The 21,546-nt window shown below is 36.9% G+C and overlaps 1 protein-coding gene across 1 annotated transcript in view; it reads left to right on the top strand.

Moving 5' to 3' along the window:
* Positions 1–21,546, top strand: part of LOC108183681 (protein NLRC3-like) — a 117,778-nt gene that overhangs the window by 87,677 nt on the left and 8,555 nt on the right. The window contains exons 4-7 of the mRNA XM_073947451.1: positions 792–1,070; positions 2,692–4,510; positions 5,039–5,212; positions 10,633–10,806. Of these exons, the coding sequence (XP_073803552.1) occupies positions 812–1,070; positions 2,692–4,510; positions 5,039–5,212; positions 10,633–10,806 (2,426 nt within the window). The 5' untranslated portion in view covers positions 792–811. The remainder of the gene's footprint in view (positions 1–791; positions 1,071–2,691; positions 4,511–5,038; positions 5,213–10,632; positions 10,807–21,546) is intronic.

Below are 21,546 nucleotides of genomic sequence, written 5' to 3'. Positions count from 1 at the left end.
CGCTCAGTTTAGTGCGGGTTGTTACAAAACTGACGTTTCTGGGCTTGACCAATTACAGCATTCTGTTTAGTTAATGAAAAGAAGGCAGTTTAAATATAATAATAATATTAATATGTGATCGCGATTTTTTTGCTCAGAGGAAATACAGTTGTCTGAGCAATATAGTGTTTTGCAGAGAGGGAGGCACCTATAATAAGGCTAAACATTATTAAATACCCACGAGACACTTGTGACTTTATATCACATTTGCATTATTTAAAAAAAATGTTTCCTTCCTGTTAAAAATAAATATATTTCCAATCTGATATGTAATGGGGAGAAAAAAAAAGTAGCACGAGTTCAGCAGATGGTGGATTCGAACCGAGTTGATGATCAATCGCGTCAAAAGATGATGCTGTGCGCCTTACAAGGTAATGTTCAACAGCTCTTTACTCATGTTTTCTCTATTAATCAGGCATCGATGGGCATAAACCCTGAATAGCTTATTTCAACTACATGCGCTATTTGCAATTAGCCAAAAAAGACACTCCGAAATTGTCTTTTTTTCTCCCCCCTCGCATGGGCCCCTAGTGCGCACGGGCCCCTGGGCCTGTGCCCATAAGGCCCATTGGTTAATCCAGCCCTGCTGTTTAGTAAAAACCACTTAAAGTAGTGACAATCAATTTTCAATATTTAGCTTTCTGAAATGTGGTTTCTCACTGGTTAATTTCCTTTTTTAAATAATAAATAAATGCTCAGGTCCATATGTTAATTGTGAAACTAATGCAGATGTTGTTGCTCTTGTCTTGTAGCTGTGAATGGGTAAAGCACCATGGCGAATGTTAAACAGCTGCTCAAAAACTCACTGGATGAACTGAAAGACGATGAACTAAAGGACTTTCAGTGGTATTTAATGACTGACCATAGAGAGATTTCAACAGCTGAATTGGAGAATGCTGACAGGCGAAAGACAGTGGATAAGTTGGTGTCATGTTTTGGATCAGAAAGAGCTGTGAAGATCACAGTGGACACCCTGAGGAAAATCAAGCAGAATCAATTGGCTGAAGAGTTGGAGAAAAAACAGCAGCAAGGTATTGTTTAATTCCCTGTCAAACTTTACAAATGTGATTATTTGATTTACATTTTTATCAGCTCAAATCTTTCATGTTAAAACCCTGTCCCAGCAATGGTTTTTGAGTCAGATGTATTGTCATAACATTTATTGAACAGTTCTAAGCAATGCATTTAAATACATTTAATATTTTGTATATAGCTAATGTATGTGAATATATTGTTTGTCTTCGTTCATCTGAATTTGTTACTTTATTTATATGTAAATTATTATTTTGTGTAATGGGAAGCACAAGACATATCTATGTTAATGAACAAAGCAAAAAAAAGAATGAAGAAGCTTAGAATAAATTGTAAAACAAACATTTCTGAAACAGAAACACATTGTAAAGCCAGCTCACAGTGTCTGTAAATTGTCCGTAGAGTATGAGTGCGAATGAGTGTGTATGGATGTTTCCCAGAGATGGGTTGCAGCTGGAAGGGCATCAGCTGCGTAAAACATGTGCTGGATAAGTTAGCAGTTCATTCTGCTTTGGCGACCCCAGATTAATAAAGGGACCAAGCCGAAAAGAAAATGAATGAATGAATGAATACTACTCTCATTAAAGTTTATATAATAATTGGATTCCTGTAGTGTTCCCTCATTTTTTGTCATCAGCAGTCTGCATGGCTGTTGAAATAATTAAGCATTAGCAGAATCATAATCCAACTACAAGATCTCTATAAAGTCTTTTACACAATTTATGCTTTACAAAGATAGAAGACCTCCATCCTAGCAGCACACAAAGATAATACTATCAAAACAATCATTTATTACTCATTTGCACAGACAGAATGAACAAATATGTATAAAGAGAAGAGCAAAGGAAAACAAGAACAAAGATCAGTTGTAAAATAAACATTACTGGAACTAGAACACATTGTAAAGTCGGCTCACACTGTGCATTTCTTAAATAATAATGAAGTTGTTCTTGGATCTTGCTTTGAAGGGCTTGAGCTCCTGCAACTTTTTTTCTTCAAATCAAAATGCCTTTTTTCTGGGGACAAAACATAAATAAATAAATAAATAAATATATATATATATATATATATATATATATATATATATATATATATATATATATATATATATATATATATATATATAATCTCTATATTTGTTTGCACTTTTTGTTTGGGAAAAAAATAAAAATAAATAAATTGAAAGGTCAGGAAACATTGAGACAGCAAATGATCAGCAGAGTATGAAGTAATTCAAAAAACTTTAATTCTGGAGAATTATTTTTGAAACATCTTGCACTATTCTGAGTAATCAACTTTGTTTACATCAACACAATATAAGATGTAAGTCAAATCACCTACCCCTGCTAATTCAACATACCATACAGGTGCCACGTCATTTAAATGATGAAACAAATGACTTCATGAGTGCCTGTGTTTCATTGCTAGGGACAACAGTGATGGTCAATCATAATGCTAATGCATGTAAATGGGGGCCTGAATTTCACATTATCAACATTTATATGTTTGTCTTCATTCATCTAAGTTTGTTTATATGTGTTATTGTTCTTTTTTTCATGAAGGGAAGCACAGGGCATAATCATGTTTTACTTTATTGTTTTTTTCCTCTCTCTTGTAAAGGTGCAGCTTCAGAGACCTGTAAATCCCCTCCTATTGATTACACAAACACCAGCCATGAACTAAAGGAGAAGTTAAAGGAGGACTATAAGCATATATTGATTGGTAATTCACAGATAGGTCGTAAGAAGAAGTTGGATGATATTTACACTGATCTATATGTGGTGGAGAACGAGACAGGAGGAAGAGAAAATGACCATGAAGTGATACAGATAGAGTCAAAACACAACCAACAGACAGCCAAGGATAAACCACTTAATTGTAATGACATGTTTAAAGTTCAGCCTGACACAGGTCAACAAAACAGAAGAGTCCTGACACTGGGGATCGCAGGAGTGGGAAAGACTGTCTCTGTCAGCAAATTCATCCTTGACTGGGCTGAAGGAAAAGACAATCAGGAAATAGTCTTCATATTTCCACTGCCGTTCCGTAGACTGAATCTGATTAAAGAAGAAAAGTACAGTCTCATAGGTCTGCTTAACAAGTACTTCTTTAGCAGTGGAGGACTGAGCTCTCTTCCTGAAAAACAAGGCAAGGTCATGTTCATCTTTGATGGACTGGATGAATATCGCTTTGAATTGAACTTTAAAGAGGTTGATGGCTTTACTGATGTTAATAAGGAAATGACAGTGAGTAAGATAATAACACATCTCTTAAAGAGAGAGCTTGTGCCCTCTTCCCTCATCTGGATCACATCCAGACCAGCAGCAGCCAGTCTGATACCCCAAACCTACATTGATCAGGTGACTGAGGTGCGAGGATTCAGTGATGAGCAGAAGGAGCAGTACTTCATCAAAAACAGCAGTAATGAGGTTGCTGGAAACATCATCAGCCACATCAAGAAATCCAGAAGTCTGTATATCATGTGCCACATCCCTGTCTTCTGCTGGATCTCTCTCACTGTTCTTCAGCCTCTGCTGGGTCAAGAGAGCAATGAAAAAACACCCACAACTCTCACAGGGATGTACACCAGCTACGTACTGTCTCAAAAGCAACAGATGACAGAAAAATACAGCAACGATTCTGAACCTAAAGCCAAGGCCTGGTCTTTTGAAGACATTGTTCTGAAGCTTGGGAAACTGGCCTTTGAACAGCTGCAGGAAGGACAACTGATTTTCTACAAAACAGATCTGGAGAAGTGTGGACTAGATGTCAAAGAAGGGTCTGTGTTCTCTGGATTATGTACTCGAATGTTTCAGGAGGAAAACCCCATTTCAGGGGAACAGGTTTACAGTTTTGTTCATCTCAGCGTTCAGGAGTTCATCGCTGCTCTCTACGTGTTTTTCACTTACAAAGACAAGAAAACAAATCCATTTCTTGATTCCAGGAAAAAGGAACTGACATGGAAATTCTCTACAAAGACCCTGTTTAAACTTCATAAGGATGCAGTCAAGAAAACTTTACAAAGCAAGAACGGACACCTGGACCTTTTCCTCCGGTTCCTGCTGGGTCTCTCTCTGGAGTCTAATCAGAGTGACCTGAAGAAGTTCCTGCCAGGACTGAAGCTCGAAACTGAGAACATCAAAGACACGACTGACTATATCAAGAAGAAAATAGAGGAGGAGAAATCAGTAGAGAGAACCATCAACCTCTTCCACTGTCTGAATGAACTGAAGGATGACTTTGTGGAGGAACTCCAGAAGAGTCTGAGCTCTGGAAATCTCACATCACAGGATCTGTCCTCTGCTCAGTTGTCGGGTCTGGTGTTTGTGCTCCTGATGTCAGAAGAGACTCAAGAGAAGTTTGAACTGCAGAAATACAGAAGATCTGATGAAGCACTGATGAGACTGATACCAGTGGTCAAAAACACCACAAGAGCACTGTAAGAATTTTTTGGATACACTTATGCCCATTTCACACATCGATTTGCAACACATCTGCAACCCATGAGTCATATGTGTGCAGTGCAGAAACAGCGCAGACTATTTGTGCTTTCACATAAAAGATGTATCACTGATCTCCTGCTGTACACAGTATCTGTTCTGCTTATGTTTACTCCACTTTCAGACATTCTTTTCAATACTTTGATTCTCTTTTTACGCAATACAATAATATAATCTCACCTTTAAAAACTGATAACTCTAATCTGTCAACATAAGTTTGGAAAACGGAGAAAGTTTTTAATAATGATAACTAATAATTAATTATCACACAAAACTGTGAATTGTAAGGTAAATAATAATTTGATGTTTATTTTACAGCCTTGGATTCTCCCTTAAATTCAGTATTTACAGAGTCCATATAGTGATTTTACCTTTGCTCAAACTAAAACACAACATTCAAATGTTTTTGTCTCTGCTCTGGATTAATAGATAAATGCAAAATCATTATTTATGTTTTCCCCTCACAGCCTACAGAGCTGTAATCTCACTGTTAAGTGCTGTGAGAGTTTGTCTTCAGCTCTACAATCCTCAAACTGTGTGCTGAGAGAGCTGGACCTGAGTAACAATGACCTGCAGGATTCAGGAGTGAAGTTTCTCTCTGATGGACTGAAGACTGTGAACTGTAAACTGGAGACACTGAGGTAAATGATTCTCCACTCAACAATAACTACAAAAATATTTCATAATAGCCCACACTATTTCATATTAGAGCTTTTCATGCTTGAACATGTTAACCCTGGGTGGTACTAAACCCCAGATGACAGGAATTATGGTTTATCAGTGATTATGTTTCACACTGCTCATACTATACCTGTAGTTAACAAATAACCACCCAGAGTATTAATTATCAGATGATTTATTAACTGTACATCCTGCATAAATGCAGGAGCGCCAGAATAAATGCAGGAGCGCCAGAATAAATGCAGGAGCGCCAGAATAATTGCAGGAGCGCCAGAATAAATGCAGGAACTCTAGAATAAATGTAGGAGTGCCAGAATAAATGCAGGAGCGCCAGAATAAATGCAGGAGTGCCAGAATAAATGCAGGAGTGCCAGAATAAATGCAGGAGCGCCAGAATAAATGTAGGAGCGCCAGAATAATTGCAGGAGCGCCAGAATAAATGCAGGAGCGCCAGAATAAATGTAGGAGCGCCAGAATAAATGCAGGAGCTCCAGAATAAATGCAGGAGCGCCAGAATAAATGCAGGAGCGACAGAATAAATGTAGGAGTGCCAGAATAAATGCAGGAGCGCCAGAATAAATGCAGGAGCGCCAGAATAAATGCAGGAGCGCCAGAATAAACGTAGGAGCGCCAGAATAAATGCAGGAGCGCCAGAATAAATGCAGGAGCGCCAGAATAAATGTAGGAACTCCAGAATAAATGTAGGAGCGCCAGAATAAATGCAGGAGCGCCAGAATAAATGCAGGAGCGCCAGAATAAATGCAGGAGCGCCAGAATAAACGTAGGAGCGCCAGAATAAATGCAGGAGCGCCAGAATAAATGCAGGAGCACCAGAATAAATGCAGGAGCGCCAGAATAAATGTAGGAACTCTAGAATAAATGTAGGAGGGCCAGAATAAATGCAGGAGCGCCAGAATAAACGTAGGAGCGCCAGAATAAATGCAGGAGCGCCAGAATAAATGCAGGAGCGCCAGAATAAATGCAGGAGCGCCAGAATAATTGCAGGAGCGCCAGAATAAATGCAGGAACTCTAGAATAAATGTAGGAGTGCCAGAATAAATGCAGGAGTGCCAGAATAAATGCAGGAGCGCCAGAATAAATGCAGGAGCGCCAGAATAAATGCACGAGCGCCAGAATAATTGCAGGAGCGCCAGAATAAATGCAGGAACTCTAGAATAAATGTAGGAGTGCCAGAATAAATGCAGGAGTGCCAGAATAAATGCAGGAGTGCCAGAATAAATGCAGGAGCGCCAGAATAAATGCAGGAGCGCCAGAATAATTGCAGGAGCGCCAGAATAAATGCAGGAGCGCCAGAATAAATGTAGGAGCGCCAGAATAAATGCAGGAGCTCCAGAATAAATGCAGGAGCGCCAGAATAAATGCAGGAGCGACAGAATAAATGTAGGAGCGCCAGAATAAATGCAGGAGCGCCAGAATAAATGCAGGAGCGCCAGAATAAATGTAGGAGCGCCAAAATAAATGTAGGAGTGCCAGATTAAATGCAGGAGCTCCACAATAAATGTAGGAGCGCCAAAATAAATGTTCTCGTGCTGTCCGGGGGGAGGGCTCTGAGCTCGAGGAGACACCCCAACTCGAGTTATTCCCCTTATCAGGAAACAAAGAGGAGTTGGGATTCGAGTGAAGTATCTAGCCCAGCCCCAGAACGCTCCCACCGGGAATGCAATGCAAGAGGTGAGGTGACGAAGTGGTGGACAAATGCTAAAGTCGTGAGATGCTGCAGGTAAGACAGCTTTGGTATATATAGGGGTTGTCCCGAAATTTGTTTACAAAACATCACTTCACGAGTTCACACTTGCATTCGTTTAAGTATAAAGCATATTTGGCATGCTGTCTGGGGGGAGGGCTCTGAGCTCGAAGAGACACCCCAACTCGAGTTGTTCCCCTTATTAGGAAACAAAGAGGAGTTGGGATTCGAGCGGAATATCTAGCTCGGCCCCAGAACGCTCCATAAAAAACGCTATTGGTTACAGGTCAGCAGCCAGACAATGTGCAAGCCCCCCAAAGTTTTCTGGTCTAAAAAATTTGGAGGGGTGCTGTTGAGTTGTAAGGTATGTGTTTCGGGAGGAAGCAGTTGCTGTGTTGATAGTGGTGCATGATGAATGTCTCCAGCAAGAGTGTCTGCTCCCATGAGCAGGAGCAGTCACTGCATTAACAATGGTGCATAATAAGATGTGCATGTCCCGTAGGAGTGGTCACTGCACTAGCAGTAGTGTGTAATCAAGTGTGTGTCTCCCATAGGAGCGGTCACTGCGCTTGCAGAGGTGCATAATAATAAGGTGCATAATTATAACATGTACGTCTCCCGTAGGAGCGGTCGCTGCGCTTGCAGTGGTACATAATATTAATGTATGCGTCCCTCGTAGGAGCGGTCACTGTGCTAGCAGTAGTGCATGATAATAAGGTGTGCGTCTCCTGTAGGAGTGGTCACTGCACTAGCAGTAGATTGAAATAAGGTGTGCATCCCCCGTAGAATCGGTCACTGCGCTTGCAGTAGTCCATAATGATAAGGAGTCTGACTCCAGTAGGAGCGGTAAGTCATTTGCAATAGTACAAAATGATAAGCTGTGCGACTCCTGTAGGAGCAGTCACTGCGCTTGCAATGATACAAAATGATAAGATGTGTGACTCCTGTAGGAGCGGTAACTGCGCTTGTAGTGGTGCATGATAAATAAGGTGTGCGTCTCTAGTGAGAATGGTCACTGCGCTAGCAGTGGTGCATAATAATACGGTGTACATCTCCCGTAGAAGCAGTCACGGCGCTTGCAGTAGTACATAATAGGGTATGCGTCCCCAGTGGGAGTGGTCCCTGTGCGGCAGTAACCTTATAATAAAACTACTTGAAGGGGTTAATGACCAGGATTAGCAAACGTTTAGGGGTTGAAATAGTAAAAAGGCATGCTTGCGCTACTGATGGCCCTAGGATTACAGGTGGAAGGAAAAGATAAGAGGCTGCCAGCATTAGTGACGTCAGCAGAGGTGGCCTCATGCTGGAACTTGCGTCAGGGCCTGAAGAAAGTTGGGGGCTAGAGCAGTTGCGGAGGCATGCTCGCGCTACTGATGGCCCTAGGATCACAGGTGGAAGGAAAAGAGAAGAGAGACGGGGCTGGCGGCGTTAGTGACATCAGCGGAGGCAGCCTCACACTGGAACTACGTCAAGGCCTTAACAAACCTGGCTAATCTGCAAGCGGCATGAGGGAAGAGTCCGTTTGTTAAGTGGTAACCTGTTGGTGACGTATGTAATACTGTTTCTGGGTCCAAGCTGCCACTTATTTGAGTTGAGAAATTTATTCGTTTATAATCGCTTTTAATTCTTATCACACGATAAAGTTAATTTTATAAAAAAAATCCTATTTGGGCTTGCTGCATAACAAATGCCAAAATCTTAACAATTTTTAAAAATGTATCACTTTCTGGCCATCAGATATGAGGTGTGGACATATGTATTGCGATCATGATTTTCGAAGTATTAAATCACTTTGTAAACATTATAATTAACATTTCATGAGTCTCCCCGTGCAGTAAGTTGCGAAATTATTAGTTTAAGATCAATTTTAATCATATTACACATTAAGTTAGTTTATAAGATGTCATAGTGTACATAACCAATTTTGGGCTTGCTGCATAACAAATACCAAATTTTAACAATTTATAAAAATGAATCACTTGCGTCATATATGAGGCATAGACATAATATTGTGATCATGATTTTCGAAAGTAATAAATCGCTTTGTAAACGTTATAATTACCATTTTGTGAGTCTCCCCATGCAGTTAAATACAGCGCTTGGACCTGGAAGCCGCTTCGCGTGACGTCACACTCACGAGCGGATAGGCTTGTTATTCCTAAATTTGGGGTGCCAAGAGCAATGGCATTGCGGGCACAACTAAATGGAAATGTTCCGTGCGTGGGGGATGGACGAGGCCGTAGCGGAGACATACTCACGCTGTCATGGCGAATTGGCCGATGGTGGCGCTTCGCCTGTAGAGCGGCGGCCTGGCACTCGCTTGATCTGGGCCAGTGGTTGCCAAACTGGGGAGCGGCTCAGGTTTGTTGCTGGTGTCTGGTAGAGCGGCGGCGTGGTGGGCCTAAGTTAAGGCCGCGGACTCTGTTGATATGCTCTGCCGAGTGCTGATGCGCTGGACTTCGGCTTGGAGTATGCAAGAAGAGCCGTGTCATCCTCATGGAAATTTGCTGTTTGGACAAGGTCACAAAACATCACTTCAGAATGGGCTGTCCTCCATTATGCTGAGCGCTGTATGTGTCTTATACAGCGGCACATATAATATATATTTGAAATGGTGTAAAACGTGTTCGCCAAACTCTCTTGTGCATTAATCCAGCATTTAATAATCATTTCTGAATGAGTCTGAGACACTGAAGTAGAGGAATGACAAACGCTTTAAACACAAGAATAAATCAGATTTAAACATGAAAAACAATTACTGTAAATCTAAATCATATTTGAAGACCTTTAATATAGATTTCACTAATAGTTGCAGTCTCAGTTCACTGTTTGAAAACTTTACCAGGTTGTGTCTGTCTGTGGTTGTCAACATTCAACATTTTTGTGTGAAAGTGAAGCGCAGCAAGAACACAAATAAACATTATACCAGTGTTAATCCTGTTTCAGAGCAGAACAGTGGATCTGGAGGTGTGAAAGCAGCAGAGTTAAACGCTAAAGTCAAGCTGTTTTGTGTCCTGCTGAAGGTTTGAGCTGCTCTCATATTTGTGCAGTTTCAGTTTCTTGAAAACAAATAAAAGTCTCATAATAAAGTGTCTGAAATAATCCTGATTACTCGCTCATCTAAAACAATATCTGGGAAAGGCTGAATGTGAAGGAGTCAGCAGTCATGAATATTGATCAGGTGTTTCTCTCCTGACAGAATAAAAGTCCCCTAATGGACCATCAGTGTGAATGTGACTGTGGGTCAGGTGATGAACACATTTAGAGAGCGGGTTTGTGTTTGTCTGATTTTATTTTGTTTTAATCCACAACAGAATCACAATATAAATGATGAAATCAGCTCATTTCCTGTTGTGTTTTATACATGACTTTAAGCTGATCTTCTGAGCTCAAGTGTGTCTTCTTCCTCCTCACAGCAGACTTTACAGCTTGATGTGGTGTATTTTGAACAATGTCTTTGCTCTGTACACTTCTACAGATGATGTCGAGTCCTTGTTGAGTGTGTGTGTGAGTGTGTTTGCTGATGTGAGGGCTCGATCAATAAGGAGAGCTTGTCAGGATGTGTGTGTTCATCACTGCTGTTGACATGAGCAGAATCAGCAGTCAGCATCTTCACAACACAAAGAGATGTGTGATTGTCCAACTGTGTGATGTGGACTATTGCTGTGTTTGTAGATTGTCTGGCTGTATGGTGACAGAGGAAGGCTGTGGTTTTCTGTCTTCAGCTCTGACTTCAAACCCCTCACACCTGAGAGAGCTGGATCTGAGCTACAATCATCCAGGAGATTCAGGAGTCAAGCTGCTCTCTGAACAACTGGAGGATCCAAACTACACACTGGACAAACTCAAGTATGTGGAGCAGCACTGATGTCGTAGCGCTGAATGCTCTTAACTCTTTCCTGACAGCCATTTTCATTTATATGTTTTTTGTGATTTTTACTTAAATGTGACAGCCCTCTGAATAATCTCTGGCCAAGAATATCTGACCATATTATATATTAAATTAAAGAACCACCCTGCTTTCAGACAACAAACAGGTTTAATCTATTTTCTCAATGGTCTGTGTTTATACACACTTAACTGCAGGAAGAATTAATGACAAATGTACATTTATTACAAAAACTGAAAATATACTTTTCTAAAAGCTTAAAAAAAAACATTTAAATATCTGCATTTACAAGATGTATAGTATATAACACACACACACACAAAGTACTAGTGTTTGTCTTTGAGCTCCACAGTGAATCAGATTTGTCATCACAGTTGTGAATGTGTAAATGAGTGATTTCAGCAAGTCTCATATCACTAATCACACACTCTCAGCTCAGAATGATTGAGTTCTGAGTCTGTTTGGAGATGATGAAGAGGCATTTGACAGAAGATGAAGATCTCCATCATATTTCAAGTCATTTAACACTGAATTCTGCTTTATTATTGTGCTGCGCTTTTGTCAATTGATCATTGAATGAATCCTTCAGTCTTTATATCTGTCTGTTTCTGTGTTTCCATTCTGTTTTCTGTCTCCACATCTGATCTAAAAGCTCTGTGTGTCATTCAGAAGCTGATTTGACAGCTCCACACACTCATGTTGTTTTACTGCAGTTATTAATGCACTGAGATCAGCCAATCACAATCCAGCATTCAGCACACACTCCACATGTCTTATTGTGTGTGTGTGTGTTTGTTTTTATTACATGGTGGGGACCTCAGCATGATAGCACACTCACAAAGTGGGGACCAAAAACATAGTGGGGACCGATCGCCCGGTCCCCACTATGTTTTGCCTTTAAAAGACTCAGGGGGCGTTGCTGATATGCCTAGTGCAGTTTTTTTCACTGATCCCCACCTTGACCATTTACCTGAATTGAGTGTGTAAGTGTGTGTCGGCGCACTGCTCTATAGCGGTCCTGTAGTTGGATGGCGGTACTGCACCCTGACACACACTTGACGCAGTTCACACACTCTGCCTACTGCACATGCGCAATCTCATAAATGAATCCGACTTTAATCAACTTAATTAAGATCTATCATCAAATTATTCGAATTTTTGGGTAAGTTAGAATGTTTTTCACCATCATAATGTAATAAAATAGGTTATATGACAAATACTTATGTTGCATATTTTGACAGTTATCAGGTATAGTTAATTAAATGTTTTAACGAATTTCCTGGGTGTTTTAATCGATGTTGTTTCAAATTACGTATTAATATAACACTGATAAGACACAAACTACAGTTCGGTATGTAATTTAACTTGTTTACACGAGTAAAAGTTACTCGCGCTAATGTGCTAACGTGCTAACTGCCCGGTGCTACGTGAGTCAGAGGCCGGGGTGGAGTGCATGAGCCGCGGTCAGACAGTCACCAATCACCGGGCGGCTAAATGGATCGACGGAGGATAAAACCATTAAAAGATGCGGAGAAACACATCACCAGCTCCACTGACAAGACCCATTCACTGGAAACCGAATATATAGAAGGTTACTAAGGTATGTTTTCATAGTTCTTGTATCGTACTTTTTAAATGGTTAATTGCTTTAAACATTTAACGTTAATCCTGAAATAACACTATTATATACTATTTATACGTTAATGTAGTAATATAGAGGTTATAATTAAAATGTGGGGCTATCTGGTCCTAGAAATGTACTTAATTTATTGTTCTATGACGTGTAGAAACGTTTTATTTTAGATAAATAATTATAATAAACTCCAACTTAGTGTAAAACATATATAAAAGTACATGTTCACTGTGTGTGTTTTATTTATTTATTTGCTGTCAACTGGTAGCCTTTTACAATAAGGTTAAATTAGTTAATGCTGGTTAATGCATTTACTAACATGAACAATGAATAATACTTTATTACAGTATTTGTTCATGTTTGTTAACTTTAGTTAATGAAAATAAAGTTGTTCATTACTAGTTGAACACGCACAATGCATTAATTATTGCAATGCATTATTACTGGTACAAGCATGAATTTAGATTTGAATGATGCATTAGTAAATGTTAAACTATGATTAATAAATGCTGTACATGCATTGTTCATTACTAGGTCATGTTAGGTCACATTAACTAATAAAACCTGATTGTAAAGTGTGACCTGTAAACAATTGAAGTGGAAAAAAAGTTCTTTAAAACTGTCCTAAGAAAGAAGAACAGGTGTTCAATAGTATTAGAACAACATTGTTGAAAGGTTCTGATCCACTTCAAAAGGTTTACTGTATTTATAATTCACACACAGAGAGGATGCTAATGTGAGGTTTTTGTAGTTTTTGAACCCTACACGTTTCATTAAATCTTTTAGGTCAGAGTTTGCGTTGTCCACATTTATTAAAGGAAGTTTTGTGGTTGAGTACAAATGATAGAGCTTGTGGAAGCAAAGCATAGATGAGATATTAATAAAAATACTCTCTTTATGTTTGACTTTATATGGTAAAACAAGAACAGGTGGTTAAGTGTTTTCCCCATTCAAATGTACATGTATATATTATATTCATTCTGTTTGTATTCATGCCATAGTTTAGCTTTTTATTGCTATGAGAGGGCACAATTAAAATGTTGCTTGCTCTTTTCTCTTAGTTTTGCAGCATTGATGCCGATCATGAGGACGATCTGCACCCTAACTGCACTGTCAATAAGATCGTTGTTCAGAGAAAACCTCATTTGTGCCTTTTTGCAATCAGGGATATTTTCTTTGGAGAGGAAATAACGTTTGACTATGGCGCATGTGATTGGCCTTGGAGAAAGGTTTGACATTTTGATCACTTAATACATTAATCCTTAATACATTCAGCAAAGCTAAGAGTTTTTTAATGTTAATATAGATTAAGGGTAAATCTGTTCAAAAATAAAGAGTTTGCATCATCCATAAGAGATAATAAAATCAATCTCTTAATATCTTCTTCTTGTCTTAATGGGTAAAAAAGTTTAATTAATTGGGTAATGCTTTACTTTAAAGGGGGGTTCATAAGACTGTCATGAAAGCTTTATAGTCATGACATGACTTATATAACAAAGCTGTTTTTAAATAGCTTTCATTGAAGGATGCCCATATGACTGCAGAAGAAAACTGCTCCGACAACTCTCTGATGAGGTATGTTTATTATTATTATTATTATTATTAGTAGTAGTAGTAGTAGTAGTAGGAGTAGTAGATGTTGTTGCTGTAGTAGTGCATTTAATTGTAATTATTTAACTTAGTGTGTGTCCTAATTTATGAACATATGCAATAGTGTAACATTGTGGGGACCAGAGGCATGTTAGAGAAGCTGTGAAACACACTTAGTCCTCAATACACACACAGTACGGTCTGACATAGTGGGGACCAGGAGCCCTGAGTACTACTGTCTAATTATTATTTTTTGTTTTTTATATTTAGCTTTCATTGAAGTATGATCATATGACGAGAAGAAGACAACTGCTCTGCTCCAGTAGGAGACCCACAACCCTCTAATGAGGTGTGTTTAAATTTAATAATAATAATAATTATTATTATTATTAGTAGTAGAAGTAGTAGTAGTAGTTGTTGTTGTAGTAGTAGTGCATTTAATTATAATTATTTAACTTAATCAAAATCTAGAAATGAAACAGAGTGTGTGTCCTAATTGGTGAACGTATGCACTAGTGTAACATTGTGGGGACCAGAGGCATGTTAGAGAAACTGGGAAACACACTTAGTCCTGAATACACACACAGTACGGTCTGACATAGTGGGGACCGGAACCCTTGAGTACTGCTGTCTAACTAATATATATTTTTTTATTTTCAGCTTATATTGAAGGATGACCATATGACAGAGGAAGAGAACTGCTCTGCTCCAGTACGTGACCCACAACTCTGATGAGGTGTGTTTAATGTTGTTGTTATTATTATTATTAGTAGTAGTAGTAGTAGTAGTAGTTGTTGTTGTAGTAGTAGTGCATTTAATTGTAATTATTTATCTTAATCAAAATCTAGAAATGAAATAGAGTGTGTGTCCTAATTGGTGAACCCATGCACTAGTGTAACATTGTGGGGACCAGAGGCATGTTAGAGAAGCTGTGAAACACACACAGTACGGTCTGACATAGTGGGGACCGGAACCCTTGAGTACTGCTGTCTAACTAATATATATATATTTTTATATTCAGGTTTGCTGAAGTATGACCGTATGACAGAAGGAGAGAACAGCTCTGCTCCAGTACGAGACCCACAACTCTGATGAGGTGTGTTTATTAATATTGTTGTTGTTGTTGTTGTTGTTATTATTATTATTATTATTACTAGTTGTTGTAGTAGTAGTAGTAGTTGTTGTTGTAGTAGTAGTGCATTTAATTGTAATTATTTAACTTAATCAAAATATAGAAATGAAACAGTGTGTGTGTCCTAATTGGTGAACATATGCACTGACATTGTGGGGACCAGAGGCATGTTAGAGAAGCTGTAAAACACACTTAGTCCTGAATACACACACAGTACGGTCTGACATAGTGGGGACCGCGACCCTTGAGTACTGCTGTCTAACTAATATATATATTTTTTTATTTTCAGCTTATATTGAAGGATGACCATATGACAGAGGAAGAGAACTGCTCTGCTCCAGTACGAGACTCACAACTCTCTGATGAGGTGTGTTTAATGTTGTTGTTATTATTTTTATTAGTAGTAGTTGTAGTAGTTGTTCTTGTAGTAGTAGTAGTGCATTTAATTGTAATTATTTAACTTAATGAAAATCTAGAAATGAAACAGAGTGTGTGTCCTAATTTTTGAATGTATGCACTGGTGTAACATTGTGGGGACCAGAGGCATGTTAGAGAAGCTGTAAAACACACTTAGTCCTGAATACACACAGTAATGTCTGACGTAGTGGAGACCGGGACCCTTGAGTACTACTGTCTAACTAAAATATATATATATATATATATATATATATATATATATATATATATTTTTTCAGCTTTTATTGAAGGATGACCATATGACAGAGGAAGAGAACTGCTCTGATCCAGTAGGAGACCCACAACTCTGATGAGGTGTGTTTATAATAATAATAATAACAATTATTTTTATTATTATTATTATTATTATTATTATTATTATTATTATTATTATTAGTTGTAGTAGTGAAAGTAGTGGTTGTTGTAGTAGTGGTGTATTTAATTGTAACTATTTAACTTAATCAAAATATAGAAATGAAACAGAGTGTGTGTCCTAATTGGTGAACATATGCACTGACATTGTGGGGACCAGAGGCATGTTAGAGAAGCTGTAAAACACACTTAGTCGTGAATACACACACAGTAAGGTCTGACATAGTGGGGACCGGGACCCTTGAGTACTGCTGTCTAACTAATATATATATTTTTATTTTTTTTATTCAGCTTTGATTGAAGGATGACCATATGACAGAGAAAGAGAACTGCTCTGCTCCAGTACGTGACCCACAACTCTCTGATGAGGTGTGTTTAATGTTGTTGTTATTATTTTTATTAGTAGTAGTAGTTGTTGTTGTAGTAGTAGTAGTGCATTTAATTGTAATTATTTAACTTAATCAAAATATATAAATGAAACAGAGTGTGTGTCCTAATGTATGAATGTATGCACTAGTGTAACATTGTGGGGACCAGAGGCATGTTAGAGAAACTGTGAAACACACTTAGTCCTGAATACACACAGTAAGGTCTGACATAGTGGGGACCGGAACCCTTGAGTACTACTGTCTAACTAATATATATATATATATATATTTTTTTTTTTTATTCAGCTTTTATTGAAGGATGGAAGGATGACCATATGACAGAGGAAGAGAACTGCTCTGCTCCAGTAGGAGACCCACAACTCTGATGAGGTGTGTTTAAATTTAATAATAATAACAATTATTATTATTATTATTATTATTATTAATATTATTAGTTGTAGTAGTAATAGTAGTTGTTGTTGTAGTAGTGGTGTATTTAATTGTAATTATTTAACTTAATCAAAATATAGAAATGAAACAGTGTGTGTGTCCTAATTGGTGAACATATGCACTGACATTGTGGGGACCAGAGGCATGTTAGAGAAGCTGTGAAACACACTTAGTCCTGAATACACACACAGTAAGGTCTGACATAGTGGGGACCGCGACCCTTGAGTACTGCTGTCTAACTAATAAATATTTTTTTATATTCAGCTTTTATTGAAGGATGACCATATGACAGGGGAAGAGAACTGCTCTGCTCCAGCACGTGACTCACAACTCTGTTATTGCATATCAGATTTAACGAACCGTTTACTACGAATTTCATGTAATTTTGATAACTGTCCATTAATCAGATGTCATCACGCTGCTGTGCCGTCAGCCAATCGTTGTATTGCTGATAATGATTTTGAGGATCGATAGATCTGTCACAACACACAGTCACAACACCTCTCAGATCAGTTTAATCTGATTCGCAAACTTTTTTGAAGAACCAAATTAGCCTAAGATGAGTTATCAAGATTAAAAGATCCAGGATCTGTAATATATTCTTAGATTATTTAAGCGAGGTCCGAAGAACAGACCCCTGGACCCTTGAGTACTACTGTCTAAATTATATTTTTCAAAATAAAAATTATAAATTATATATAAAAATATATAAAATAATTTTTTATAAAATATTTATAAAATTATATATAAAATATATATTTTTAATTATATACAGTTGAAGTCAGAATTATTAGCCCCCTTGTTTATTTCTTGTACTAAATTTCTGTTTAATGGAAAGCAGATTTTTTAAACACATTTCTAATCATAACAGTGTTAATAACTCATCTCTAATAACTGATTTATTTTCTCTTTGCCATGATGACAGTAAAAATTATTTGACTAGATATTTTTCAAGACACTTCTATACAGCTTAAAGTGACATTTAAAGGCTTCACTAAGTTAATTAGGGTAACTAGGCAAGTTATTGGAGGGATAATAATATTGACCTTAAAATGGTTCATAAAAAATTAAAACTGCTTTTATTCTAGCTGAAATAAAACAAATAAGACTTTCTCCAGAAGAAAAAAATATCATCAGACATACTATGAAAAAATTCCCTGCTCTGTTACACATCATTTGGGAAATATTTGTAAAAAAGTTTTAAAAAGGTGGGCTGACTTCAACTGTATATACTTTCATATATATATATATATATATATATATATATATATATATATATATATATATATATATATATATATATATATATACAGTTGAAGTATTAATTATTAGACCCCTTGGAATTTTTCTCTTCTTTTTTAAATATTTCCTAAACGATGTTTAACAGAGCAAGGAAATTTTCACAGTGTGTCTGATAATATTTTTTTCTTCTGGAGAAAGTCTTATTTGTTTTATTTTGACTAGAATAAAAACAGTTTACATTTTTTTAAACACCGTTTAAGGGACAAAATTATTAGCCTCTTTAAGCTATATTTTTTTCTCGATAATCTACAGAACAAACCATCGTTATACAATAACTTGACTAATTACCCTAACCTGCCTAGTTAACCTAATTACCCTAGTGAAGCCTTTAAATTTCACTTTAAGCTGTATAGAAGTGTCTTAAAGAATATCTAGTCTAATATTATTTACTGTCGTCATGGCAAAGAGAAAATAAGTCCATTATTAGAAATGATTATTAGAAATAGTTATTAAAACTATTATGTTTAGAAATGTGTTGAAAAAAATCTTCTCTCCGTTAAACAGAAATTGGGGAAATAATAAACAAGCTGTCTAATAATTCAGGGGGGCTAATAATTCTGACTTCAACTGTATATAAAGAGTTTCATTGCAGAACGAGATATATCCATTTAAAAAAATGTTGGTTATTTTGACATTATTTTTCAGGACATCAACAGTCAAGTTCATTCACAATTTCTGTACATTAAACTATAACTTGAGCTCAGTGAAGGCCAGGAACACAATATTTTCAAATCCAGGATATTTTTTATTTAATTTTATGTCTATAATTAAATAAAAAAAACATGCCAAAATGCTACATATTAATCCAACCCACATTGTCAAACATGGGATAATATATGCAAAGATTGATTAATAATAATAAGATTCTAAGTTAGATTTGGCCAGAATGTACACAACATTACATAACATAACTTTTTTTTTTTTTTTTCCAAAACGCTACATCCACCTTAGGCTATATTATACTACATTAATACCATTACCAAAAGCTAGTGAATCAATGTTTTGTTTGATAAGTAAGATTAAGTTAGTTAGATAAATGACCTTTAGCTTGGTACAGAAAGAGTGGAGGGCGGCTCCTTCCACACCGCTGCAGAAAACCAAACCTGTATGATTAGAGCGGGCGGAGCTGAGTCCGTGACACAAACTTGCCTCGCTATGTCATATTTAATGAATTATTTCACTGTAATAATAATAATAGCTTATTTATTTGGTTGTGAAAAAGCTAAACCGTTTTCTCCATAACAACATGTGCCCTTTAAGTTCCTTTGTAATAAATCAACAACAACAAGAATTAATTTTAAATAATAGGTGCAACCACATAAATAAATCTTCAGATAGGCTACTCAGCTACATTTAAGAAATTATTTAAAAAATAAACTTATAAGGGACACTTGCAGACAGGTATCTTGTGATGGGGAGTAGGAAAAAAGGCGCTCCTAGGCCTTCTCTTGACATCAGCGGAGACTCGTTCCCTGCTGCATTTGTGTATTGTTGACGCAGAAGTATCTTATTCTGGTCCACTTTTGTGGCCTTTTTATTATTTTTTTGTGAAGTTGAAGACTTCATCTTCTATCGCTAAATCAATGAGCAAACTCTGAGCACTTCACCGGCGATGACTCTCTTCCCAGGGGATGCTGAGCTCGCGCCGCATCCTGACCGCTCTCTAACTGTTATATCGCACTTTGTAAAGAAACTGGTCTGACGGATATTGCGTTTTGTGAAAAAAAATACGTTTTGTACTTGGCCTAAAATGTGCATTCTTAAATGTTATTAATGGCAGCAATTCACACATAGATTAAGGTACATCTGAACAGGGATTTCCAATAATAAAATCCAAATGTCAAAAAATGCCGTTTATCGCATTTTGCAACCAAACTCTTCATATGTATGTGAGTTATGACTGTATGACTGCAGAAGAGAACTGCTCTGTTCCCACAACTCAGTTTTTCTGGGACTTAAAAACAGACGCTCAGCAGATTTTAAAGGGTGGAATCTTGATCAAATCGTGGGTTTACAAACAAACATGTAATACAGTGCCAGATTTTCTGGATGTTATATACACATTTGTATTTGCAAACATATACCATATTGTTTTAAATGATGTATTTTTGTGTGGGTTTTTACATTCAGAGAAAGTTACAGTGGATCGTGATTTTGGAGGAGGTGAAGTCCAATCTAAAAGGTAAAAATATTATTTATTTTTCTGATCAGAATTTTTCTTTTTTCAGAATGTTTATTTTTATCATGATATGTATGTGCTATGTTTGAAAACTATTTTTAAGCTACCATCACACGCTTTTACCCATTAAAAAGAACAACACAAAATCAAATAAATATTTTGGTAAGCTTTATGCAAAGAAGTCAACTCTCAGACTTGATTTTTACTTTCAGAGTCCCCTCAAGTATCATCACCATGGTACAGTGTCTGTGAAGATAGTGAAGCAGACCCAGCATTCACAAAAAAGAGAGGTATGATCATTAAAGTTAATTTGTGACTGACTTGTGTTATTGTACAAGTCCAAATGCACAAGCTCATTTACATAACATGTAGGGTAAAACAGGACAGAAGCACATTACTTCTATGATGATTTCAGTACAGTTGCACTTGATGTCTCATTTCATGTTAGTTAAACAATATTGCTAAATACTTTGGAAAAATATACTAATTGCATATCTGGTTACACTTTATTTTAATAATTTACTTTACTACTACTACTATATTCATATTGTACTAATTTTGAGCGTAACCTAACAGTCTGCTGTACTGTACTATTTACTGAGACCAATGAGAGTCAGTTTTATTGAGGTAACCTTAACTGTCAGCTAATACTCTACACTCTAAAATTAATAAAAATAAGTAATAATAATTAAATTAGCAGTTTTTCATAATTTGTTTTTATGAAATCTGTTTGTTTCTGCTTTTGAATTGCATTATGGGATCTTGATCTTTCTTCCAACAACTTTTAATCTTAAAAAGTAAAAAAAAGTGACTTTTTGTTTGGGTTGTTGTTGTATATTATGCTACAGAAACCTTGTAATAAACTGCCGGTACATTTTCTGTTTTTCTAAAGACTTATTTATCTCTATATATTATTTCTTATACATTATATTATTTCAAACTACTAAAATGTCAGTAAAAGTCACTTTGTTAAACTGTAGAGTTGAATTTTCAACATCAAGTGCACAGAGCAGAGATCAACATCCCATAATGCAATTCACCACCACAAAAAAAAAAAAACACTTGTAAATCACAAAATACAGGAACTGGTAATGAACAGATATGTGTTACAGTGTAGTGTTTTGAGCTAAACTTGAGCTAACAGTCTGCTAATACTCTACTGATAATCAGATGAGCGTTAGTCTTATTGAAATACTCTAATACATAATACTTTACGGT

Source organism: Danio rerio, chromosome 4 (assembly GCF_049306965.1).
Source record: "Danio rerio strain Tuebingen ecotype United States chromosome 4, GRCz12tu, whole genome shotgun sequence".
Lineage (NCBI taxonomy): Eukaryota > Metazoa > Chordata > Actinopteri > Cypriniformes > Danionidae > Danio > Danio rerio.
Note: the sequence above shows the minus strand (reverse complement) of the source record. Positions and strands in the feature narration are given on the sequence as shown.